This window comes from Passer montanus, unplaced genomic scaffold (assembly GCF_014805655.1).
Source record: "Passer montanus isolate IOZ18808 unplaced genomic scaffold, ASM1480565v1 scaffold35, whole genome shotgun sequence".
Classification (NCBI taxonomy): Eukaryota; Metazoa; Chordata; class Aves; order Passeriformes; family Passeridae; genus Passer; species Passer montanus.
The window spans coordinates 8,782,070-8,807,458 of NW_024368263.1; the positions used below are offsets into that span (position 1 = coordinate 8,782,070).

Consider the following 25,389-nt stretch of genomic DNA (forward strand, 5'->3'; position numbering starts at 1 on the left):
CAGACACGCGGCTCCAGTCACAACAGGAGCCGGGAGCCGCCGGCGGAGCCTCCCACGCGGGAGCGCAGCCCCACGAACCGAGCCCTGCTTCCACAGCCCGGCCCTAAAACCGAGCCCTGCTTCCACAGCCCAGCCCAGCCCCAGAACCGAGCCCTGCTTCCCCAGCCCGGCCCCAGAACCGAGCCCTGCTTCCACAGCCCAGCCCAGAACCGAGCCCTGGTTCCCCAGCACAGCCCCGGAACCGAGTCCCAGCTCCAGCCCAGCCCCAGAACCGAGCCCTGGTTTCCCAGCCCAGCCCAGCCCGGCCCCAGAACCGAGCCCTGCTTCCCCAGCCCGGCCCCAGAACCGAGCCCTGGTTCCCCAGCCCTGCCCCAGAACCGAGCCCTGCTTCCACAGCCCAGCCCAGCCCCAGAACCGAGCCCTGCTCCCCAGCCCAGCCCCAGAACCGAGCCCTGCTCCCCAGCCCAGCCCAGCCCCAGAACCGAGCCCTGCTCCCCAGCCCAGCCCCAGAACCGAGCCCCGCCTGGCTGGGCTCCGGGCGAGCGCTGACCAGCTGGGCTCTGCAGGCACAGGCATGGCGTGCCAAGCAGGCGCTCCAAGAAAAGCAGGAAAAAGCGTGTTCCTAAGGAAACATCCTGCACCGAGCCCCCGAGGTGGGAACCAGCCCAGGAATTAACCACGGGCTGCTTCCATAGCCTTGGGTCGTGTTTTTAAAGCTGATGGCGCTGCCGGGGTGGGGACAAGGCACTCCCAGCGTGTCCCCACGGACAGACCCAGCCCATGGGGACACCCAGAGCATCCACGAGCAGCCACCCCCTGCACCTCTGCTCTGCCCCCTCCTCCTCCTCCTTCAGCCCGGCTCTGCTCAGCATCAATGACTCCTTGGCTACCAAAATTCCACCCAGCAGCCCCAGAGGGGAAGGGAGCACCTTCCAGCCCCCCAACAGGAGAGAGCTGTTGCCCCAGGGCTTTGCTGCCTTGCTTTGGGCTGAGCCCTGCACAAGCTGCTCCATCACCCTAATGACACAGCTCATAATCATCTCATTTGCTATTAATTTGCTTGTCAAGAGAAATTCCACTCATTTGCTTTTAATTAATGGGGCCTTAAAATAAAGCTGGGGGGGCTGGTGGGGCTCTGGTGAGAGGATCAGGGAGGATCAACCAACACCAACAACGGGAAGAGCAGTTAGGGGGGAGAACTATTTATAGGACAAAAGGAAGGGGAAAAATAAAAAGTACAAAAGGACAAAAAAAGGAATCAAAAGCCCTGCAAGGGAGCCATGATGTTCCCCAGCTCCCTCTGCACACCCGGGCTCTGTCCAGGAGCCACCACATCCAAGAGGCCTCAGCTGCCACAGGAGGGGGGAGCCGCACCAAAATCGTCCATTTCCAGCCCAAAGCTGGGCAATGCTCTGAGATCCAGGGGACACAGCTGTCCCACGAACACCAAAGGCTCTGGGAATGGGCGAGGAAGGGGCTCAGCTGCTGGGCCCAGCCCCACACCCAGCTGAGCACCCAGACCTGCAGCTGGGCCTGCTTTGGGCAGCCAGGAGGGAAACAGCCCCTCCTAAACCTGCCCAACCAAGGCAAGGGGAAGAGGAATGAGAACGGGGGGCAGGGAGGGGGGAAATCCCAGCGAAACACTTCCCCCACCCTCGGCAGGAGTGGCCCAAAATACAAACCCTGAGTCACAGGAGCTCAGACTGCACAGGCAGCACCTACACTGCCACAAGCTGCAGACACGGAGGTGGGATGCCATCCCACCCAGCCTCAGCACCTGGCACGGAGCTGCTCACCCAGACCTCCTGAGAGCCCACGGACAAACAGCCCTGCATCCCAGAGCAGCTCCTCTCCCCTCTCCCAGACAAACACGGCAGGGCAGGGATCCTCCTTCCTGCTCTCCAGGCATCCAAACACAACAGGGAGAGCAGACCCAGAGAAGCTGCAGCAGAGCCATTCAGCACCTGGGAGTCAGGAAACCAACCCCAAAGCAATTCTGCCCCGGTTTGTCACCCAGGAGGCCTCACTGGGCAGCCACATCCCTGCCCCAGCCCCACAGCTCATTCCCCAGCAGCACAGGGGGGTCACCAAGCCCTGAGACACCTCCAGAGACTCCCAGCCAGTCCCAGGTGGAAATGGTGGAGAGAAAACCCCCCTGGTGATAACAGGAGGATTTACAACCAGTCAGCAACAGACATTCTCTGATTCCCAACACCCAGAAAAGCCAATTTCCAGCAAACAGGGAGTTAAAAAAGACAAGCCATGTATGAGTTTATTTCGAAGGACACTCAAGCTCCACTCTCTGAGCTTCTGTTAAGAGGTTTCAAGCATTACAAAGCGATTTTCCCTTCCCAGGGTTATAAACCAATTAGATAAAGACCAAGTTAATCCCTTATTGTGTCCAAAGAGCCACAAGCAGGCACCAAACACAGAGATTAGTCCCTTCCTTTAGGAAGGACTAAACTGCCACGTTTGGGCAGCTGGGAGAGCATCCCAGGGCCCAGGCAAAGCCCAAAGGCACAGCCAGAGCCCCTGGCTCTGCAGGGCTGCCAGGACCCTGCAGCACCATCCCCCTCCCAAAGCCTCCCACGCGACTCCACCCAGAGTCAGCTGAGTTCACCTGGGCTGGGAAGGAGAGGAGTTCAGAGCCTCACGCAGAGGGAAGCCAGGACACTGATGCAGAGCTGGTTTTTATGGTTTTTTGCCTTTTTTTTTTCACCTGATTTCCCCTCACCCCCAGGGCAGAGGCAGCTGCGAGGGCTCAGGGCAGCTGAGGACAGCAGTGTCCCCTGCAGTGTCCCCAGCCCTGGATCCCTCACAGGCTGAGCACACGGACCCTCCATGGATCAAAACACCCAGATCCCAGCAGGAGCACCCAGGGACAGACCCTGAGCAGCCACAGCCTCACGTTCCTGTCCGAGCTGGGCTCAGTTCCTTGAGCTCCCACCCAAATCACAGCTGTGGCTGCAGAGCCTCCCCTGACCAGCCCACCCCAAATCTCCCATTGTCAGGTACCAATCAGAAGCACAAAAAAGTCACCAATATATGAGGGATTAAAACCAGAGACGTTAAAAATGAGATGAAACCAGGCACTCAGCAGGGCAGGAGAAGCCAGTCCCCACACTGAAGGTTCTGCAGGGCCATCCTGGAGGAGCTGCTCCCACAGCTGAGCACACCCAGGGGGGATCTGCAGTGGGAGTGGTGTCACCCAGAACTTGGAAGCAGCCAGGGATGACCCTGTGAGCTCCCACACAGGCTAAATCAGAAGCCCAGATGCATTTCCCTGGTGTTCTGCCCTTGAGCTCTAGGAAGGAGCTGTCCCCTGCCCACTCTGTCACCCATGCCTGAATTTGTGACAGGCTTTAGGAGACTGTCCCCATGGCCAGAGAAGTCACTGGTTTGTGTGGGGCTGGAATGAGGAATGAACTGGTCCCTCTGGCCGTGGCTCTGTGCCCACCCTGCTCCCTCAGGATGGGACAGGCCGTGGCAGAGGAGGTTCTGTGGCTGTGCAGGGAGAGGAGGACACAGCTGTCCCTGTGTCCCCTGTCCCCTGCCACAGCCAGCCCCAGTGCTCCCCCTGCCCCGGGCTGGCAGCAGCCCTCAGGATCAAAGGAGCAGCTTCCTTGTGGTTTTCCACCCACAGACAAACCTTCATGTGAAGCAGCTCTGAAGGTTCCCGGGAGAGGTGGCTCCTGTGTAGGGCTGGGAGCTGCAGCTGCTGCAGCTTTGGCTTCTAAAACCTGTCAGCAAAGGCTTTTTAGGGAAGTGCTCTGCCAGTGCCCGTCCCCAGTGCTGCCAGGACCAGCCCCAGACCTGCCCAGATGGCCCCAGGGGAGCAGGGTTTGTCACTGCCTCCCTTTCCCCACCTGGTTCAGACCCCAAGACAGCAGACGCACAACAGGCTGGGCTTTGTCCTCCCCACCCAGAGCAGCTCCAAGACAGAAAAGAACAAAAGTTGTACAAGAAATGTATGCAAAATTGAGGTTAAACAGCCCACAGGAGCCTGACCTGAGCACCCCTCCCCACCCCCAGGAAAACATCCTTCTTCCTCTTCAGGCTGGAATCTTACACAGCCACACCAGGATCTTCCAGAGCACCTTCTGCTCCTGCTGCTCTTCAGAACAGTCAGGAAGCACCTCCCAACCTCAGCCAGGATCCCACACCTTGGAGAAGCTTTGGTCTTGCAGACTGGATGAGGGTTGAGGATGATTTGGGCACAGAGGCTCTGGGCTCTGCTCCTCAGGCCAAGCTGGGGCTGGGCCAGATCTCCAGCCTGGGATCCTGGAGCACTCTGTGTGTCAGGAATGACCTCCCCATGCTCCTGGGAGGGAGATGATTCCTGCCATCCTTTCCCCTGAGATGTTCCTTCCTCCAGAAGAGCTGGGCAGTGGGGCTGCTGCTCCCCAGGGACGTGCAGGGGGAATGGCACAGCTGCAGGGACAGGGGGAAGCTGCTCCAAAACCAGTGGGAAGGGAGGGCTCTGTGCCACAGAGGTGTGGTGGGAGACACAGGCTGGCTCTGCAGTGGCAATGCCTCAGCACCTCTGTAAATCAGCCCCTGCAGCTGCACAAGGGCTCCAGTGAGGTGTTGCACACTCACACGTGAGCCTTTGCTCACACAAAGGTTTTAACAGTACTTGAAAATGAACCCTGAGAAATTCACTGCATGGATTCTCCCTGAGCAGTGGCTGGTGCTGGCCTGGGGGACACAGCCTGGCACAGCTGTCCCCCAGGGTGGCACTGGGCTCCTGCATCCAGCAGGACTCAGCCTTGGTGCAGGAGAGAACCCAGCGAAGAGAAGCTCTGCACTTTCTTCTGGCACAGACTAATCCTCCAATTCATCCTCCTTTTTGCTGCAGGGATAAAAATGACAAAGTAGGAACAAGTTTTACAAAAAGTAGAAGCCAACAGGCACAAACAACTGGCACTTGGTGAGCTTGAGCTGCACTCCAGGGGCAGATTTAGCCCTGAACTGACACCCACTGGCCCACCTTATGTAAGAGAGGGGGACTCTGACCCTCCCCAACACCTGGGGCCAAAACCAGCTCCCTGCAGGTATTTCTGTTCCTCCTCAGGTCACACCTGTGGGCGTTAGGGCTTTGCTTATGAGCAGTGCTGAAAAAAGAGCAAATCCCCACTGCCCTTGCCCAGCTCAGGACACGGCGCTGCCGGCAGCACCGTGTGAGGCAGCGTGGCCACAGGGAGCAGAAATCACCTTCTGGAGGCTGCACATGTCCCGAGCTCCCCACTGAGCTCACCTTGTTACCCTGCCTGTACCTTTAATGCCATTACTGCAGCTCATGCCACCAGCAGATGCCCTTTGCCCACACACCCACCTCTCTGGGCTGGCAGGCACAGCCTCCAGCACCTCCACTGGAGCACAGGGCTGCTTCCGAAGGTACTCCCTGGACCTGATGTCAGCCTGGAAGCAAGCAGGGAGAGGAGTGAGCAAGGGCTGAGCAGCCTGGCTGGTGCCTCCCCTGTTATCCCAGAGTGCCCACCCACCCTGCTGCCAGCACATCCCACCAGGAACACTGGATGGCTCAGCAAGGCACGACAGCCTGGGGCAAGGAGAGCACCAGCCATGTCCCAGGAACTGTTAGGAAGTGTTGCTGGGCACTTACTGGGTGTTCCTGCCCCGACCCTGAAGTGTTTGCTCAGCCCTCTAGTGCTGCACGACACCAGCAGCAGACCCTTGATGTCATCACAAGCACACCCCGAGCTCTTGGCCAACTTTGAGGACTGGCAGTTGATTTTTACAGTCCTTCAAAGTTTCTTCTCTTTTAGAAAGTTCTGTGCCATTTCCGAGCAGCTGCTGTGCCCACCTCAAAGGCAGTGTCTCTCCCCACCAACAAAGCAGGATGTGACCTTCCCAGCTGGAAAAGCTTCACAGTGTCTGGTGATGAGCTCAGAAATTGGGTTAACACACCCCTGGGGACTGTCCTTGAAGCACTGCTGCTCTCCACCCCGTGCTGCTCCCCAGGAGCCTCTCCTGCAGCCCTGGCAGCCCCCAGGCCCCTCACCCCCAGCCCCTGGTGGAGGCTGTGCCTGCTGCTGGAACCTGCTCCACAACTGCAGAGCCTCCTGCCAGCTGAGAAGGAGAGAGTTACATAAGGGGTGGTTTGTTTGGGAGATTTTTTTTCCCTTCTCTCTATAATTGGACAGTTTCATAACCAAACTGACAAATAACTTTGATCACTCTTCAGGATAAGCGATTACGTGATGGATTTTATAACCAGGGGAGGAGGCTGCTCAATAGTCCCCATGGGCAGAGCAAGGAGCAGGAGGCAACAGATACCAACAATTCTAGGGAAGAAAAACCCCAACCACATTCTGCTGAGAACATCAGCTAGTGCTTGATGAGGTGGCAGCTCCCAGGCAGGGCTCACTCCTAACACAGCACTGGAGTCAGCTTAAGGTGGTGATTAACACAGGCTAATCAATAAGATGGATCACTGTCCAGCAATAATCCTCACAGATTTGGGCTATTTTCTGGGCTATTTTCAGAGGGCTGTGGAAATGTTGCTTTGCCTGTTACCTGAGGGGCCAGGGTGCTCCCTGGGCACAGCAGGCCTGGAGGGGATGTCCCCAAAGGCAGCTGGAGTCTCAGGACACCAGTGACTGCTGTCCAGCCCCAGAGGAGAGGCTGATGCCTTCTCTCATTCTTCTGAGGGCAAGTGGTCAGCGTTTCACAGAGGGTGCCCTGCAGGCCTGCCCTTCCTGGTGGGCTGGAGCACCCTCAGGCTGTCCCAGCAGCCCCTCCAGGGGCAGCCCCAACCTGCTGGGCACCCAGGGGCAGCTGAAGGAAGCACCAAGTGAGCAGGAGGCTGGGCAGCAGCCAAGCAGGAACGTGACCCAGAGAGAGCAGAGCAGGTTCCTGGTGCAATCCCTGGCAGCTGGAGAGTGGCACCAGCTTGTGCTTCCCTGCTGGGCACAGGGATCTGGGAATGAGCAGGCAGCAGTGTGGGCAAGCACCAGGGAGGGCTCTGACCTCTGCCAGGAGCAAGGGCAGCTCTCTCAGCAGGGCCTGGGACTGTTCCAGGGCCATTCAGGGTGAGTGCTGTGCTGCTTGTTCTGGGATGGCAGCTCCTGCCTGGGAGCTCCGTGCAGGATCTCACAGGGAGCACAGCTCTCCTGGCTGGGCCTGGCCTGGCACGTGGAACAAGGACAGAGTGGGATGTAAATACTGATTGCAGGTGACAAGGGCAGCTCATCCCCCTGCTTCCTCCGAGATCTCACTTCTCTCATCTGCACCACAGCCAGCTCCTTGGCAGCACAACCACACCATGGGCTGAATGCAAATGGAGCCCCTCCTGCACCCTGCCTGGATAACGTGCATTCCTGGGAAGCACCACATCCCCTAAACAGGAGGCCTGAGCTCCCACAGCAGCTGCACTGCACATGCTGCCCTCACACAATCCTCAGGAGCTGTGGCAGCTGAGCTCTCACAGACCACTTCATTTCCAGGCCTGCCACAACTTCCAGACCAGGACCTGGTGATCCACAGGTCTTTCCTGACACTGGGAAATCTGTGAGCACTTCTATCAGGTCTGCAGTTTCTGGAGACACACCATGGCAAAAAGGCCACGTCAGTCATCCATGGCAGGATTCTCCACAGCCTCCTACTTCCTAACTGCAGCTGCAGGTGCTCAGGAGCTGAGGCTTTCAGCTCTGCCTGTGCCAAGAGCTGTGGCAGTCACCACACAGAGCAAGAACAGCGGGGACAGGGCCCATGGAAAGGTTTAAGTGTCCTCAGCTCCTGCCATCTCTCTAGAGTAAACATGCTCCCCTGTCGGAGTTTTCATCTCTCTGTAGGAAAAGTGATAATAATTCATTCCATCACTCCAAGAAAAAGGTCACAGGGAACTGGAAGAGTCTCTGAACATGAGCAAATCCTGGAGATGGCTGGAAGTGAAATGAGGGTGATGAAAAGCTCCAAGACACCTTTCTGTTTCCAAAGGGAATGCTTCTCCCTTCCCTGTGAACACGCAGACTGCAGAGCTGGCTCGGAGCTCTGCAGAGGCATCTGGCCCTGGCTGGAGCAGGTTACATAAGGAGCTCAGGCAGCCTCCTCCAGTCTGGCAGGTACTGGGGCTGAGATTGGGAACTGCAGCTCTGCTCTGGACACCCCAGGGCTTGCTTTGCTCCAAGGAGTTAAGATTTTGGAGTAGTTCATAAGCAGAATCTCAGTTCCAAGGAACACTGCAGCTCTGGAGCAGCAGGGTCACCCGGGGCTGCTCAGGTGGGCACACCCCTGACCCCACCAGCCTGGCACAGCAGCAATGCCAACGGGCTGTCCCAGGGCAGTGTTAGGGACAGGGACACCCGGGCAGGCCCTGGGGTCACTCCTGGCTCTGGGCTGTGGAGCCACCAACAGCAGAGTGACCCCAGGCAGAAGGGAAGCACTTGCCAGACCAGAAGTCCCTGAGGCTTTGAGCTTCTCCAGAGCCTTTCCCCAAGTTCTGCTGCGATTTAAAATCAGCCAAGGCTGAGCTTCGGTGGCAGCTGCAGCTCGGTGACAGTGATGCAGTGCTGTCACCTGCTGGCTGCTGGCTCTGTGCAGAGTGCAGCAGCGGGAAAGGCCCAGAGGAGCAGCACTGCGGGCTGTGCTGGGCTCCAAGAACCCGGGAAAACTGCATTCCCAGCTCCTGGGGATTAACACCAGCACGGCAGGAGCTGCCTGCAGCGAGCAAGCAGGGCATCAGTCAGGCTGGGTCTGCAGGCAGGGCTGGGAACGCTGCCGGGCACTGCGTCAGGGGAACGGCCCTGGAAGGATCAGTGAGCACCACCAGGGCTGGGGGAACTGCCCAGCAGGAGGGTGTCCCCAGCAGAGGAGGGGCACGCTGAGGCTCGGAGCAGCCCAGGGCTTGGCAAACCCTGCCCCGTACCTGGCGGATGGGCTCCGGGACGCGGAAGCGGCAGCAGGCCCTGACCAGGCGCACGGCCGTGCCCAGGCTCACCCGGTGGCCCACGGACACGTACAGGGGCTTGCAGCTGTTGCTGTGGCTCCGCAGCACCTGGCCAGCCAGAAAGGAGAGATCAGGCACTGGAGAGGCTCCTTGGAACACACGCAGAGGGGCAGTGGAACTAGGAGCCGGCTGGAGCCCTCGGGGGAGTGGTGGCTCTGTGTTTGCAGCTCCCAGCCTTCCTGAACACCTTCCCCATCCCGGTGTCTCCTGCAGGGACTGTCTGTCCCCCGTGGCCCTTCCCCAGACGCCCGAGGCTGCTCTGGGCTGCAGGAGCTGTGCCAGCCCAGGCTGACAGCACCCACAGGAAGTGTCTCCCAGCTGCCTGTTCCCGCTCTGCTCTGAATCAGCCGCTCCCAGCCCGATCCCGGGGAGCTGCCAGGGAACTGGCACCTCTCCCAGACTGCAGCTCACCATCCAGGCTGCTGGAGCACCTCAGGAGCCACAGCCATGGACGGGAATGCTCCCAGCACTTGAGCTGCCAACTCCCTGCAGCCACCTGAGCTCTCAGGAAGGGGCCAGCAGTGTCACTGGTCGCCTGTTCACACCCGCCCTCCCGCAGGGGATCACTGAGACAGCCCCACCGTGGAGAGGGTAAAGTGGCCAAGTGGCAGCTTACCATGCCCAGGACCTTCCCCGAGGTGCCTGTCAGTGGGAATGTCTCTCCTGACCTCTGCAGGGAACGGACCTAGGGATAAACACACACACAGTCAGCTCATTAGCACGTAGGTGGCTGTACCAATTCCCCTGGAATAGGAAAAAGCAGAAACAAATCCCAGCCTGGCCTAACCTGCTCCTTGTGCAGCTCGTCCCTAACCAAGCCATCCACGTGCAGGAGGTTCTTGGCCACGCCAATGCACGGCAGGTCTGTCAGGACCCCGAGGTGACAGGCTGTGCCAAACCCTGCCAACAAGGAGCCACTGTAGCTGCGGGACACCAGGGAACAGGAACGCCAAGGAGCAGCACAGGGAGCAGGAGAGGAGGGCTCTTCAGGAACAGCCTACCTCTGGGATGGAGCAGGCCATTCCCATCTACCAGAAGCACCTGAAAAAAGCAAAGGAGAAATGTTATTTCCAGGGCACTGAGAGCACTCCAAGGAGATGGAGTGCTCCCTCCCAGCCAGGGATGCTGGCTCTGGGGGAAGGAGAAATCTCTCTTGGTTCCTCAGTCTCCCTGTAAGGCTCTTCCAGCCTGACCCTAAAGCAGCAGCAGTGTGGGACTGGCAGTGCCCTGCACACACCACAGGCTCCCATGGGAGGCCTGGCTGCTCCCAGCTCCACATCCCTGCTCCCCAAGGGAAGGCAATGGATGCTCGTGCCACAGGAGAACACCTTCCCCAGGACTCTGCAGCCAGGTCAGCCCGGCTCGGGACAAGGGAAGCACAGCACACCTGAGGCTGGAGCTGGGGCTCCTCCTGCTGAAGTCTCTGCACAGCTTCCACCAGGACAGGGACCTCCCTGAAGGCCAAGAAGCCGGCCACGTACGGGGCGGTGACGGGCACCATGCGGCAGTCCTGGTACAGCACCTGGGGCAGGCACAGACAGCACCCTGCCAGAGAGCCCCTGCACGCCCCAGAGCTCCTCCTCTGCTTCGTGCCCTGCTCCTCCCTTTTAAACCCACGGACACAAACGGTGTAAGGCAGCACAAAACCGCTTCCCGCCTTGCCCTGCAGGTCACAGCAGGACTTGAGATTCAGTTCATTAAAATCCCAGCAGACAGCATCAAACTTTATTTCTCTCCTTGTTAGAGCTTTTACAGTGAAAGATAATTTTTATGTTACTTTGAAAGCTGGGAAAGAGACCAAAAATCTTTATTAGTTCAAGTAAAATGACTGTGAGAAGTGAGACCCACAGCGGGCTTGGAAAAGCTTTCCTGTGTCACAGGCCATATTATCAGCTGGTTCCCAGCAAGAGCTCACCCACAGGATTCTGCACTGGAGCACTGCAAACACCTCCCTCTGCCCACGGGCGCCAGCTACCCAAACAGGCACAGGAGCTGCTCCGGACCTGGGTGAGTTCCCAGCCATGCCACAAACCTCCTGCAACTGGGAGTTGTTTGCATCACACCTTCCTAAACTTCTGTCTAAATCCTTACAAGTATTTTTTTCTGGGTTGGTTTTTTTTTGGGGTTGGTTTTTTTTTGTTTGTTTGTTTTGGTTTTGTTTTTTTTTTTTGGGGGGGGGGAAGAACACACAATTGGAAGTTTTGCTGAACACACACACACACAAAACCATGGAATGATTTGGTCGGGAGCGACCTTGAAGTCCATCCCATTCCACCCCTGCCATGTCAGGGACACCTCCCACTGTCCCAGGCTGCTCCAAGCCCTGTCCAGCCTGGCCTGGAACACTTCCCACCGTCTCAGTGAAGATTCCTCCCCGCTATCCCACCTCCCGCTGCCCCACGGCCCCGTGCGGGCGGTACCTCGAGAGCCGGGTAGCTGAGCACGACCAGGGAGGCGCAGGCACGGCTCTCGTCCCCCTTGATGTAGGATAAATCCACACCTCCCACTCTCTGCAGCCCGGAGAACTGCGGGTCCTTCTGCCACTCCTCGGTGTCCTCCTCCACCACGCCGGCCCTCAGCCGGGCCTGCTCCCTGCGGGGCCGCCGCGCTCAGAGCGGGGCCGCTCCCCGAGCCCCGGCCCGAGCCGCGCCCCCCTCGCTCCCCGGGGAGCCCCAGACCCCAACCGGAGGGCGGAGCACCGGCGGCGCTTCCCGAGAGTGCCCGTGCCTTGTGGGAGCGCGGCCGGGCCCCTTCGAGCCCCGTTCCTGCTCCCAGCGGCGCCGCCGGGCGCTCCCCGGGGCCCGTCCCAGCCCCAGCCCCGTTCCCGCTCCCAGCCCCAGCCCCAGCCCCGTTCCCGCTCCCAGCCCCAGCCCCGTTACCGCTCCCAGCGGCGGCCGTTCCGGGCCGGCGGCAGCGGTCCCGGCTCGGAGCCCGGCAGCGAGCGCGGAAGGAGCCGGGAAGCCGCGCGGGGCTGAACGAGTTTATTGAAAGGGAAGGGGAGAAGCCGGCCCGGGCCAAGGCGGGCCGCGCTGAAGGCAGCGGAGGCGCCACGGCCCTCAGGGCTCCCTGTGCGGGTCCCGCCGCGGCGGGGGCGCTGGGCAGGAGCCGGTTCTGCAGCCAGTGCAGAAGGGAAAGCAGCAAGCCTGCCCCAGCACGAGGGCACTGTGGTTTGTAAAAAAAAAAAAAAATCCTTCATGTTCCTCCAGTGGCTCTGGAGCTGTGTCCCTCCAGGGTTCACACCGAGCTGCTGGGTCTGTTTCACCCTCCTCCTCCTCCACAGCCCCTCTGCTTTTCACAGCAGGTGTAAAAACAATAATGACAAACCCAAAGAACAAGCAACAAGCCCCAAACAAATGCAGGAGGAAAAACCCAAACACACACGTGAGCAGCTGCAGGCAGGGCAGAGCAGAGCAGAGGAGCTCACACAGAGGGGCTGGGGGTGCCATACCCTGCCGAGGCGCAGCAGCTGCTCAGATTTGTGGGCACACAGGAGCTGCCACAGGGCCATGCTGTGCCTCAGCTGGCACCGTCTGAGCGCCTGGAAGAGAAGGACAGCTGTGGATGTGAGGGATGTCCTTGGAGCCTGTCCCCAGCCTGCCCTGCCCAGAGAGAGCTCAGCACAGGGCTCATATTGGCCTGGGTGGAGCCCATCTCTCCTCTCATCCTTCCCCAGCTGCCCTCAATAATCCAGTTTTCATCCCACAACAGGCAGTGGGAAAGTGAGAGGGCTCTGTCACACAGGCTGGATTTAGCATAAATCACATTTTACCCCTCAAGAATCTGAGCTTTGCCCTCAGGACTCACCTGCAGCACGTGAGGGTTTGTCTGATCCCCCATCTGCAGAACGTGCTCAATGTACTCAGTCAGCAGCATGTCAGCATTCTCACCAGCCATGGCCAGGAAGCCCAGGGTGATCTCAGTGAGGGACAGGGCATCACACACATCGCTGTAGGACTGCAGCTCCCCACTGATCATGTTCATCACAGAACCGGGCAGAGCACTCTGAAAACCACAAAGTCACAGTTAATACTGTTTTAGAGCCATTCCTTCTTCTGTTCCAATTGCTCAAGTCATGGGAGACAACAGAGCCCCAGATTTAGGAAACTGAAACGCTGAACTATCTCCTTTCTCTTTGTAAATCCTGACTGACAGCACAAGGCCAGATTGCACGTACCCAAGGCACGCTGAGAAATCAGCAGGCAAGCCTTTGGATGGACAAGGCAAGGCACAGAAAACCCTTGGAAAAGCAGGGATTTCATGCTTGCCCTGCTTCCTGCAGTGCAGAAACCCACCTGCTCCAGCTTGTTCCTGACATCACTGAACAGCTGCTCGTAGTTCCGGTCATGTCTGTGCACCAGGGTGGGGATTCCCTGTCAGGAGAGAAACCCATGGATGTGAAGCCTGGAATGCTGCTCCCAGAGCCCTCGTGGCTGCACAGCCCCAGCCCCTGCCCCTCCTACCGTCAGCGTGATGAGTGGCTTCCCCTGCAGGAACTTGCTGATCACTTGTTGCTGGATCCTCTCCAGATCAAAGTCCTGCAAGGTCTCCCCTCCCTTCTCCATGCTGTACTGGCAGTTGGACAGGATGAGAGGGATCAGGTCCCTCTCCACCTCGTAACTGATCACGTGCAGGTCGGCCACTTCCGAGGGGCTGACCAGGTACCTGCAGGGAGCAAAGGGCTGTGTTCAGAGGGAGAGGCCTCTGTGGAGCAGGGAAAGCTGCCTGAGAGGGAGCAGGGGATGCAGCAGAGCCCAGGCAGCGGAGCAGCAGCACACCTGTCATCCTCCTTGGTGTGCCTGTTGACAGAGTGCACCAGGTCGTTGTGCAGCCCGATGAGGTAACTGGCCAGCGCCGTGGAGCACAGCCCCAGCCCCCGGCGCCGCGGCAGCAGCACCTCCAGCCTGCTGTCCAGGCTCAGCTCGGCATCACAGTAGCCTTTAGGCAGCTTGATTTCCCCTGAAATACAGACAGCAGTGTTTGAGGAGGCCCAGAGCCAGCCCAGGCTGAGCCAGGGCAGGGGGAGGTGCCGAGCCTGGGAAAAGCCCGTGCTCAGTGTTAGGGATGAGCACAAAAGGGAACAAGGTCAGGTGAGGAAGGAAACAGGTTCAGGTCAGAATACTACAACAGGGAAACAAATCCCTCCCCTTGTACCTACATTCTTAAAATTCAATGGCCAAGCCCAGTTTTGAAGGTATGCCTCAGCATCAGTGATGGGAGGAACCTGAACTCAGAACGAGGAACAGGGCTGGGAAAGAAGCTGCTCACCATTGGTGTCCAGGGAGCTTCTCAGTTTGTTCCAGACAGACAGAAACACATTCACTCTCCTCTCTAACAGGTCCCTCATCACATCTGAGAAACAACAAAAAGACAAATCCATGAAACACCTTTTCTCCAATACAGGGATCTTCAGAGCACACCACTGAACTCCAGGCAACTGCTCAAGAGACTAAACAGACACCAAACACCTTTCTAAAGGTATCAAATGGCGTAATTTGCTCAGTTTATTTTTCCATTGTTGTCTGCTCCTGTATGACCTTTATGTACTTTTCCATAAGTACTTAAAAGCATCAGTAATTGTACTTAAATACAATTGAAGAAGTTGCCACAAACTTCATGAATGGAAGGGAAGAACATTCATTCCACTCTTTAGGCAAGCCCTGCTCTAGGGCTGAGCTTAAAAAGCCCACAGAACCACTGCTGCACTGCACAGGGTTCCCACCCCTCATAAAAAATCTCCTGTACTTAATTCCCTTTAAAGTCATCTGCTAACTTTTCCAGTCCTATCCAAATCTCCAATTCATTTGGGCGAGAGTTAAAAGGAAAAAGTGAGTTTTCCCCTTCACTTTCAACTGGACAATCCAGCACTTTGTTTCATTAATTACAATTTTGGCAGTCTCACCTGAGTGGGGTTCCCTGAGGAATTCCCTGATGGAGCAGTGTTTAATCTCTGCTGTGTTCTGGAATTGCCTCACCAAATCTCTCTGCAGAGCCAGAATCTCTGGGAGGAATTTCACCAGCCTCAGCTCACTTTCCTGGAAGAGGAAAGGGAGCCTGTGGGTAAGGTTGTACTTGGACAAACCAGTTGGGAATACTTTTATGTAATTACTTCTTCAATGTTTAAAAGACAACAATCTTTTCTGTGTTCATTCTCAAGATCATAGCAAGTACTGACACAATCCAAACGTGGTTTAGTCCTGGGCAATGCCAGGCTCTCACCCCTGTGCCACCCCCACCTTCTGCAGGAACTTCCAGAGGAGAGGGACAGTGTCCTTGGCATTCTTCTGCTGCACAACGTGGCCCAGGTTCTCCACGGAAACCCTCCTGCGGCAGCTCCACATCTTGGAGTGGTGGACGTGGCTGTCCCCTGGCAGCTGGGACAGGAATGCAGCTGGGTCCCCATACACTATCTTCACTATGGGGTTGGAAGAGAGTCTCTCATCCTCTTGTATCAGTTGGTTTAACTTGAGTAGCTTTTTATCCAAATCCTGCATTAAAATAATAACAAATGATTGGATATTGTGAAATACCTTCAGCTGAGCTAAGCCATTTCTGCTTTTCCAGATATACAAATTCATCCCAGAACAGCCCCAGTCTCAGGCTCCCATCTCCCCAGGCAGAATATAGGTGGCTAATCCTTAACCTGCAGCTGTGCCATGGATGGGCTGGCTTTAGGAACAGCCAGGTGAAAAGTGTAGCACAGATATTACAGCACATAGATTTCCAGTGGATTTTGAACTGCTCAGCTACTGACTCTGCACAGCAGATTTCTCACCTTCAATTCAGGAACAATAATTTTGTCTGCAATTTCTTCCCATTTGTTTCTCTTCTCCTTGGTGGAGAGAACATCATCAAACTGCACCAGCCCTGCAAAAGGAATATTTCACCTCTTAAATCTGCAATATTTTAGTGAAAAGAAAGCACAGATTCACAGGTGCTAGAAGTTAACTGAGTAGCTTGGTCCAGCTGGAGAGTGACACCCAAACATCACACAGTGATCCAGGTTTCCAGGAGCTTCATGTGAATGATGGGGACATTTACACAACTCCTTCATAACCCCAGAAATATTGAACAGGTTGTCCAAGGTCAGACCATGATCAATGACAGAGTGAAGCTTGGAATACTGATTCATGCTGTCTCACCCTCCAAATATGGGCTATTTCCACATTAATGCCTTTGTACCATAGCGACTCCAGACCCCACTGTGCCATCCCTCTTCTCCCAAAGAGCTTCTGGGAGTGACTGAGAGGCAGCACAGAACAGGGATTGCACACAGCACGAGCTGAGTGCTGGGAGAGCAGCCCTGCTCAGGAGCTGCAAGCTCTGCCCATCTGTCACGAGGTTGTTTTGTCAATAATTCATTTTCAGAGTTATTGACTGCACCAAACCTTGCAAACCCCATGTACTCGACTGAAAGTAGCAAACAGCTGAAAATTCTTCCCTCCCTACAGTAAGAAACAAGCTTCAAACTCTCTATTTTCCTCTTCAGCTCAGCTGCTGCTGTTGGAAGGGGTTTATCAGGAAGGTGGCTGCATGGCCACAGCCCTTCAACCACAGCCCCAGGTGTGACAGGGCAGGTGGCTTTCCTTACACTGGCCTGGCTGCTGCTGGGGGGCCTGCAGGAGGCTGCTGAGCACCAGGTGCAGGATGTTGATAGTGTCATCCACACTCTTCCCCAAAATCCTGGTCAGCTGTGCCAAGTCCTCCTGAACGTGCTGCTGCAGGAAGCTCACCACGTCATCCACTGCTGGCTTGATCATGCTTTCCAGGGACTAAAGACAACAAAGGCAAGAGCTTAGCACAGCCAAAAACATCTAGGGAAGCACAAAGCACACAGAGCTCTGTCCTGCCAGGCACTCCCACCTGTGGGATTCCTGCTACCTGTGCCCATCAAGGCAGGGCTGGGTGGATGTGCCTGCATGGAAGTGCAGGAATTAACCAAAATCCCTCCTGGGCAAGGAGGGAGGGAATTTGGGTCTGACAGACTGCCCTGGCCACTTGGCACTATGATGAAAAGGACCAGCAGCATACAAAAGTTCCCTTACATTCTGTGTGACCACTTGGAAGCATTTCTGGAAGATACCTGAGGGTCTCTGGAGGCTCCCAGCAGCATGGACAGGTGGGTGAGCAAACGGAGCAGCACAAAGACCATGGGGGACACGCCCCTGTCAGATGTTCCCAGTGTTCTTCTGTTCTTAACACCTCCAAGTATGTGGCCAGTCTGAGTTCTGTCCTCCTGAATACTGTAGGAAAGTGCATATATTTATTTTTTTTTACTTTGACAAAAACCACACAAGATATCTGATACCCAGCAATGACTTCTAGACCCATAATATCTTTGAATGCCATAAAAGCTGCCAAATCCAAGTGCCACAGGAGAGTGAAGGCTTCCAGTTAGTTTTGTGCACAGAAAAGCAGATTTCTTTGGTTTTGCTGCCTGATTACTCTTGCTTGGACATCTCCTCCTTACACCTTCCAGAGAGCAGCATGAAGTGCTTGGTACCTCTGGTCTTTGAGGGCAGCACAGGCAAGTCCTACATCATTTAGCCCTGCAAAGGCATTGCAGCAAAGCCCACCTGGACTGATGGAAGCCCTGCAGGGGTTTGTGGTTGATGCCTCCAATGGGGACGTGGCAGTCGGGACAGCGGCTCGTCTCCATGGGGAGCCCACACTGGGAAAAGCAACAGGAGAACACTGAATTCCAGAGCAACAGCTTCTCCAGCAGAGAAAGGGAATGCAACAAAAATCCAGCCTCTAAGTGGTTAATTCAAACCCTGCTACAAACTGGTGGCCCCGTGGCTCCACGGCCAGCCCGGGCAGGGTGTTCTTCACCAGGGCAACTGCAAAGTGCTGCAGCTCGGGGGAATTCAGCACCTGGCAGCTCTGGATGAACTCAGTCATCACCTCTGTTTGCTGAAAGCACAGATTGGAAAGAGCTAAAGACATCAGGATACTGCCCCCACCCAAATGAGAGCACTGGCAGCTGCTTCCCATGCTGGGTTACCCTGCTCCCAAAACCTCCCCAGCCTGCTCACTCAGGCCATCACCCTGGCTGGAGCACAGGAGCAAAAGCTCCACCACTGATTTAGATGCCCCTCACCCTTACCCACAAAGCAGGTTTGTCACAAGCTGCCAAAGGGGAGTGTCCTACCTGCTGCTTGGGATGAAGGTTTGGATCCCCGTACAGGGCAGTGACCTCTCGGAAGATGGCCAGGAGCAGGTGGGCAGATTCCAGAGCTGGGGGGCTGCTGGAGGCCTGGGGAAGAACCACGGATGTAGCAGGGGACAGGCCAGAGCTGCCCCAGCTGCAGTGATGGGATGTACAGGTGGAAAGTAAAGCAAACGTGCTTGAGCAGAAGCCCCAGTAAGCTCCCAGCAGAGGCCCCCAGGTGCTGGGAACAGACACTGCCCACCAGGGCACAGCAGGGCTGGGGCCATGCAAACCCCAGCAGGGGTCTGGGGGGAGGACAGGGCCCAGCAGGGGTCTGGGGGAGGACAGGGCTGTACCTCCTGGGCCTCAAGCAGCCCCTGGGCCGTGCCCTCCATCATGGCTCGTCCCACGGCGTCACGCAGGGCCCGGTACCGCTCCCCACACACCAGGTACCGGTCGATGTGGTTGGACTGGCTGTGCTGGACCTGCCAAGGGAACAGCCATGCACAGCTCTGGGGACAACCACCCAGCTGGAGGAGGCAGAATCTCCTCTTCCTCCCAAGCACCGGGGCCTTTCAGGCTCCCCAGAGCAGCAGCAGCAGACGTGGTGCTGCCAGGAGAGTCTCCATTCACCCGAGAGCCAGGACAAGCCAGCTCCCAGCCACTGCCACTCTGGCCTGACCCCAAGAGCCCCAAGAGCACACGACACTAGGAATACCCAAAGCAGCAAAAAGTGAAGGCAAAGAGGAGACCAGAACCATCACCAGGAGAGGTGCCTCTTGTCTACCTGTTGCAGAATTTCTGCTGGGAACACCCAGCTGAACTGTGGCTCTGTGACCAACTTCTGAGCAAATTCCATCCCGTGCTGGCTGGCAATCCTCCTGACCAGGTACACGCAGTGCCAGTCGTTCCTGGCGAGCCTGCAGAACTTCTCCACACTCTTCAGGTAACGCTGCTCGTCCTTCATCTGCTCTGGCTCTGGAGGGGAAAAAAGAGGTTAAAACAAAGAGGCAAAAGCACATCCCACCTTGTAAAACTTTTCTGTCTGCCCCAGCTGTAGCACCAAGTCCCTTTATTAGTACTGTGTTATTACAAAGAACTTCAGAGCCCTCCCTTCCTCAGGTGTTGTCTGGAGCATTTTCTCAGCCAGATTTCAGACAATGATTCATTTCTTTGACAGGGAAGATATAAACTCGTCAATATAAACTCTTAATCCCTTCTAGCTGTGCAGAGCTCTCATTCATATAAAACAATAACCCTTACAGCAGTCCTGGGTCTGAAGCAGCACTTATGCTTTAAAGTTCAATTTAGTGGGCTCTAAATAAATCTCACTGTTAGCATCAGGAGAATAAAATAAATCTCCTTCTACAGGTGTAACTGCCATGTAACTACACTGGGGTCACCAGCACAGCCTTGCTACCAGTTACAGAGAACTTCTAACACCTGGTACAGGGGACAGACACTGACTGACAACCCCAAGGAAAAAGGAATTGCTGCTCTCCTCCTTGGCCACACACCAAAACAGGTCCTAGCAGAGCACAGGGCACTGACAGGGTCCAGCCCACCTGCCCTGCAGCCAGCATTTCCAGCAGAGCAGTCAGACTCACGTGTGTGCTGCTGCAGGTGGAAGATGAGCTCTGCAGCCCTGCTCAGGCACAGGCGCACCTCGGCCACGGCCTGCAGGTATTCCACTGAGGCTTCCTGGGGAGCCTCTCTGCTGCTGGCTGGCAGGTAGCTCTCTGGAAAGGCTCTGTCCTCGGGCACACTGCTTCCGTGCCCATATCCCAGGCTGTCCTCTGACTTCTCACACATGGAATCCTAGAGAGGCCAGAACACTGGTGAGTGACAGAGCCACCTCACCCAGCCACCCCTGTGTCCCCAGGGCACCCACCCTGCCACAAGCACAGCAAACCATCCCTGAGCCTCCAAACCATCCCTGAGCCTCCATCCCACCCTGTACACCCACCCTGCCACGAGCACAGAAAACCATCCCTGAACCTCCAGCCCACCCTGCCACGAGCACAGCAAACCATCCCTGAGCCTCCAAACTATCCCTGAGCCTCCAGCCCACCCTGCCACAAGCACAGTAAACCATCCCTGAGCCTCCAAACCATCCCTGCCACAAGCACAGAAAACCATCCCTGAGCCTCCAAACCATCCCTGAGCCTCCAAACCATCCCTGCACCCTCCAACCCCACTGCCATTGCCCCCTCATCCTAAACCTCCACCATGTCACCAAACACCATTTTTAGGATGTGCCCCAGCTGTCCCACACCCTCAAGCTTGGAGCTGAGCAAGAGCCATGAGCAGGCTGTGAATAACACACATTTCATGTTCCAAGATGCCAAGCTCTACCTGTCTGTCCCTTAGCAAAAACACAAATGATTTTAACTACAAAGTCACTTAAAAAAAACTGTAGAAATAAAACCTCTCCCCTGCTGTCATATTTGTTTCAAGTTGTCCAAAGCCCTGAAAGTTATGCAAGGGAAGGAAAGGGAAGAATCCAAAAGGCATAATAATTTAAGTTCTGCACAGTAATTTAAGGGTCTGTGGAGACAAGAAGGCAGCTCAGCAGTGGGCTGCTGCCATGAGAAAGGCCCTGCTTGCTGCACTCCTGTGCTGGAGTCTGAGGTTTAACACTCAGACACTTGTCCAAGGGAAAGAATTTATGTAACACTGCAAAGACACACAAGGCTTTCCTTGGAAAGCAAGACTCAATCCTGACAGCAAGTTCTGACCAGGTGATTTCATATCAACTCCTTCTGGGCTTTCTACTTGGAAAATATTTATATACACAAGAAACACACCTAGAACTGCAGAAGAATTTCTGTTCTTGACTTTTTTTACTCATGGAACTGCAACAGTTTCAGGGCCCAGCTCTTACCTCCAAGCAGTTGACAAAAAGCAAGTAGAGCTCTTTTTTGTCATTTTTCTCTAGGAGCTCGTTGTGCTCCACCTGCGACAGGTAACGCTGCACATCATCTTTGACTTCATTGAAGCTGCAGGAGAGAGAGAGACCCCTGACACAGCTGCCAGGCTGACAGGACTGCCCCTGCTCTAAATCACAGCACAGCTCCCAGAGCTGGCTGTGGGACAGGTGGGGTCACTCTGGATCCAGCTGCGAGATGGAGAAGCCCTTGTGCCCTTTTCTGCAGGTGACATTTGGCAATGAGCCAGGCTCAGTGAGCACTCCCAGGGCAAAAGGCAGCTGGTTCAGGAGGTGGTCACACCTGAGAAGGGGCTTCTGAGCCCTGCCTGCAAAGGGAGGCTGGGAGGGCTGTGGGAATGGGGAGGGTTGTGGGGCAGACACAAGATCAGTTCAAATCCTGATTAAATCTCTGTGAATGAGGAGTTTTGCTTTGCTGACCTAGATCAGAGCGACTACTCAGCCACCTTGCAGAACCCAGGCATCCACCCTCAGCACAGGGTTAGTGAGGGACAGCCGGGTAAACCTTGCACAGGCTGCTCACACTGCACCACAAGCTCCATGCAAGCCAGCCAAGCTGCATGACTAATGCAAAGATTGTGAGATTTTGAGGTGAATGTGAGATTTAATGAAACTTAGGGAGGTGAGGAGAACAATGGGATGGGTTTGATGAGGAGCACAGCTGAACCTGGCCTGGCCTAACCTCCCTCAGCTGAATGTGCTCACCTGTACTTCAGGAGCAGCTTCAGCATCACAGAGCGGATGATGGGAGTTTCATCCACCTCATCATTAAAAGGGGACAGGAATTTTGTGTAGACAGCAGGGTGATCTGTGGAGGCAAGGGAAGGACAGGTTTGGCAAGTGAGAGACGGTGGTGACAGATCCAGCTCTGTAAGACTGAGTGTCAGGATGAAGGGAGCTCACCTGGGTCTTTCACGAGGCTTCTGTGAACAAACAGCAGGTTCAGGAGCCTCTGGATCACCTCTGGCTCAGGGGGCTCGTTGTCCTTGAAGCACATGGTGGTGACCATGTCAATGAAGAAATTATTGCACCTCTGGCGGAACATGGAGTTCTTTGCTATGGCAGCTCTGGGAGGGGCAAAAGCAAACACAACCTCTTAAACCACAGAGGAACTGAGCACACACAGGCAAAAGTCACCAAAGGGAGATACTTCTCCACCTTCCCAATAAGATGATCCTTAGAGTCCCTTCCAACCAAAACCATTCTATGATTTGTATATTTTTACAGAGGCTACAGCAGCTTTTCCCTTTTTTCAAACAACAGAACAGACAGGACCTGTTCAGTTCCAGAGGGATGAAGCAGAGTTCACCCTCCACTCTGCTCGTGTTGACCACGTCAGAGTTGAGAACCTCCTCACAAAGCCTCCCCCCTGGATGCTCCCACCTTGGAGAGGGTGGCTAGAGTACCTGAGCTCCTCAGAGACAGTTAACTCCACGTCCTCCACAGCTGCCCTGCAGTAGGGACAGTACATCTGTGCTGGCACCAGCCACAGGCTGATGCACTTGTGGCAGAACACGTGGTTGCAGGGCAGGCAGATGGGGTCCTTTGGCTCTCCCAGGCAGATGGGACACGGCTCCAGACCATGCCTGGAATCCAGAAACAGCAATGAGTAAAGCTGCTTCTGCCAAATTTAGAGAGAGAATCTGCAGGAGATGAGAGGAAAAAAATGTGGTTCTTGCTGCTTGGTATGTAATTGAGCCCAGCAAGAACCTGGAAAGGTTTGCAAAGCCTGAGAAAAGCAGCACCAGAACAGCTTCAGGCTGCTCCAATGTCCCAGAGCAGCACCAGGCAAAGAGCAGGGCTGTGAGCAGAGCTGGGTGCCTACCTGAGCTCCCTCAGCAGCTGATGGCAGCGGCTGCCCCTGCGCTGGGCACCCTCCTCTTTGCACAGGAACTCAATGGGCATGTGGAGGTTCTTCACTCTCTGCAGCCAGCGCTCAGGGGAGGCTGTCTGCACCAGCTTCTCCAGCTCCTCAGCACACACCATGGCAGCCAGCACGTCCAGAACCTGCACACACACAGGGCCAGGGGTAACAACAGCTCAGAATTCCTCATGGACCTTGGGCTCTCAGTCTGGTTTGCTACAGCATGTGCTGCACTGAATAATGTCATACTTGATTAATTTAAGCTCTGCAATTCTCATGTTTGTGGCTTGGCTTGTTAGCATGTCCTATTAACTAATGCAAAAGCAGGGCAAACTATTTAAAAACCTGCTTGTAGCAGTAAGAACACAGCAGATCATTCCCAATTCTGAGGAACCCCAGCCTGTGCTTCCCCCCCTGCTGTCACTGAAATCCGAGGGAGACTGAAGTGCAGACAGAGCTCCCTGCCAGGGCTGAGGCAGTGACTCTACCATCTCAGAGCAGGGAATTCTGCATCCTTGCTGGTTCAGGAGGTAGCCAGTCACACGGGGGTACACAGCCAGGATCCTGGAGAAGTTCTGCAGGCGGCTCTTGAACTGGTTGTGTGCCAGGTGGGCCCAGGGCAGGGAGGGCACCAGCTCCTTCCTCCAGGGGGACTCTGCCATCCACTCCTCAATGCAGGACATGAATGCCACACGCAGACACTGCAGGGGTGGGACACAGAAAACCAGAGGTGAGAAAGTACTTTTATAATTCATTTTGTACTGGAAATCCTGGCAAAATTCCCTGAAATATGAGAATCACTTTCCTACAAAGACAGCCTTAAATGTGTCAATGTATGCAGGTGCTGCCTTTCTGAGTAACCCCAGTGTCCAGTGGTCTGCTCTGGGGTTCTCCTGCTGCTGGGCTGTCCCAGAGGAGGTTTTCCCCAAGGCAGGAATGATTCAGTACAACACATTCACAGGCATCACACTCTTCTCCCCAAAGAATCCAAAGAATTTCCAGCCCCTGACCTGCAGCTCCTCCTGGGAGGACACACCGATGGTCAAGACAATAAAGTCTGTGATGTAGCACTCGAAGAGCATCTGCCTTTCTTCCTCAGTCAGAGTAGAGATGAATTTTCCCAGGGCAGTTTTCTGGAAGTATTCCACAAACTTCTCAGCATGGCCTGGAAAATGAAGACACAGAGAAAAGCTGGATGTTGGGAGGAAGCTGGCTTTGACACAGCATCTATCCTAGAGACACTGACACCTCATTAATCACTGATGCATCCAGCACTCCCCTCATCCAGGGCACTGAGCAGGGACTCAAGCCAGGCCTTGTCAGCCCAGCACCGTGTTGTATTTCTGGAATTTCACCTTGTTATTAACTCTTGGCTGCCCCACAGCACTTGGAATGCAAGGGCACAGAACAGGTGAGGAAGATGAATGGTGAGAGGCACAAAGAAAAGCTGCCTGCACAGAACTCTGCTGGCTCACAGGAGCACAGAGGGAATGAAGGTGACTCCAGTGACAGGAGGAGCACAGCAGCGACAAACCAGAGCTCAAAGGGCAGTGGATGGAGATACTGAAGCCAGGCTCTCACCTTCAGTGTTTTGGATGTACTGAGCCTCCAACCACATCTCTTCCAGGTACTCCTTTATCCTCCAGCTGAAGGGCATCTCATTGCCAGCATCAGCAGACACTGTCATGTTGTTCTGCACCACAATTATCTCTGGCTGAGGGCTGGGGGGTTAACAGGTCATTAATGCACAGGGCTTTTGTCTGGGAAGCATAGTACAGACAGAGGCAGAGGCTGCAGAAAGCAACTGAGCCCTAGGAGGGAGGGGAGGGATCTGCAGGACTCTGAGGAGAACAGGCTGAACTGTGAGCAGTGCCTGCTGCCCTCCTGGAGCAGCCAACAAACACCCCTCTGCCTGGGAGGGGTAGAGCCAGTGCTGGCTGCTCCCAGTGCTGCCAGCCCAGCCCAGCCCTCCTGCTGCTCCCCCAGGCTCACCTGTTCCCCACACCAGGAGGGACACTCAGGAATTTGGAGTCGCTGAAGATGAACATCCACAGCTTTGTCACCCACTTTGCTCCTGGCCTGGCCAGCAGCTCCAGATTGCCATTCCTGTCTATGATAGCGACCAGGAGAGCCAGGAAGGGAGTGACCACCTTCTGCACTCGCTTCCACAGGGTGTGCCTTTGGGGAGAGAGATGGAGAAACCCAGAGGGAATGTCAGCAGAACAGGAGGTGCCTGCCCTGAATAACTGCTGGCATTTGCATGTGACAGAATCCTAATGCTGCCTTTATGGGAAAGAATACCACACCAACAAAAAAACCCTGCACTCCTCTCACTCCTGGCTCACCTGTAATGCCACTGTTCCACTCAAGCACCTGGGCATCCCTGTCCCAGTACAGCCCCTTCAGCTCTAACTCACCCTTCCCCAGGAGAGGTGAAGTTTGCCTTCAGAGAGTTTCCAGCA

At 55.6% G+C, this 25,389-nt stretch overlaps 1 protein-coding gene across 1 annotated transcript in view; it reads right to left on the reverse strand.

Annotated features, from left to right (window-relative positions):
• Positions 1–2,246: 2,246 nt before the first annotated feature.
• The window catches only part of LOC120505555 (E3 ubiquitin-protein ligase RNF213-like), a 49,303-nt gene continuing 26,160 nt past the window's right edge, over positions 2,247–25,389 (reverse strand). The window contains 35 exon segments of the mRNA XM_039716216.1: positions 2,247–4,852; positions 5,336–5,421; positions 8,888–9,016; positions 9,585–9,653; positions 9,756–9,868; positions 9,970–10,009; positions 10,356–10,490; positions 11,389–11,560; positions 11,848–12,034; positions 12,383–12,506; positions 12,773–12,970; positions 13,261–13,338; positions 13,429–13,630; positions 13,744–13,924; positions 14,234–14,317; positions 14,868–15,000; positions 15,202–15,453; positions 15,741–15,832; positions 16,557–16,737; positions 17,049–17,208; positions 17,542–17,719; positions 17,758–17,878; positions 18,117–18,221; positions 18,473–18,601; positions 18,904–19,094; positions 19,724–19,934; positions 21,001–21,115; positions 21,769–21,871; positions 21,967–22,130; positions 22,470–22,887; positions 22,890–23,070; positions 23,416–23,628; positions 23,938–24,092; positions 24,509–24,648; positions 24,920–25,105. Coding sequence (XP_039572150.1) covers positions 4,825–4,852; positions 5,336–5,421; positions 8,888–9,016; positions 9,585–9,653; positions 9,756–9,868; positions 9,970–10,009; positions 10,356–10,490; positions 11,389–11,560; positions 11,848–12,034; positions 12,383–12,506; positions 12,773–12,970; positions 13,261–13,338; positions 13,429–13,630; positions 13,744–13,924; positions 14,234–14,317; positions 14,868–15,000; positions 15,202–15,453; positions 15,741–15,832; positions 16,557–16,737; positions 17,049–17,208; positions 17,542–17,719; positions 17,758–17,878; positions 18,117–18,221; positions 18,473–18,601; positions 18,904–19,094; positions 19,724–19,934; positions 21,001–21,115; positions 21,769–21,871; positions 21,967–22,130; positions 22,470–22,887; positions 22,890–23,070; positions 23,416–23,628; positions 23,938–24,092; positions 24,509–24,648; positions 24,920–25,105 — 5,254 coding nt within the window. The 3' untranslated portion in view covers positions 2,247–4,824.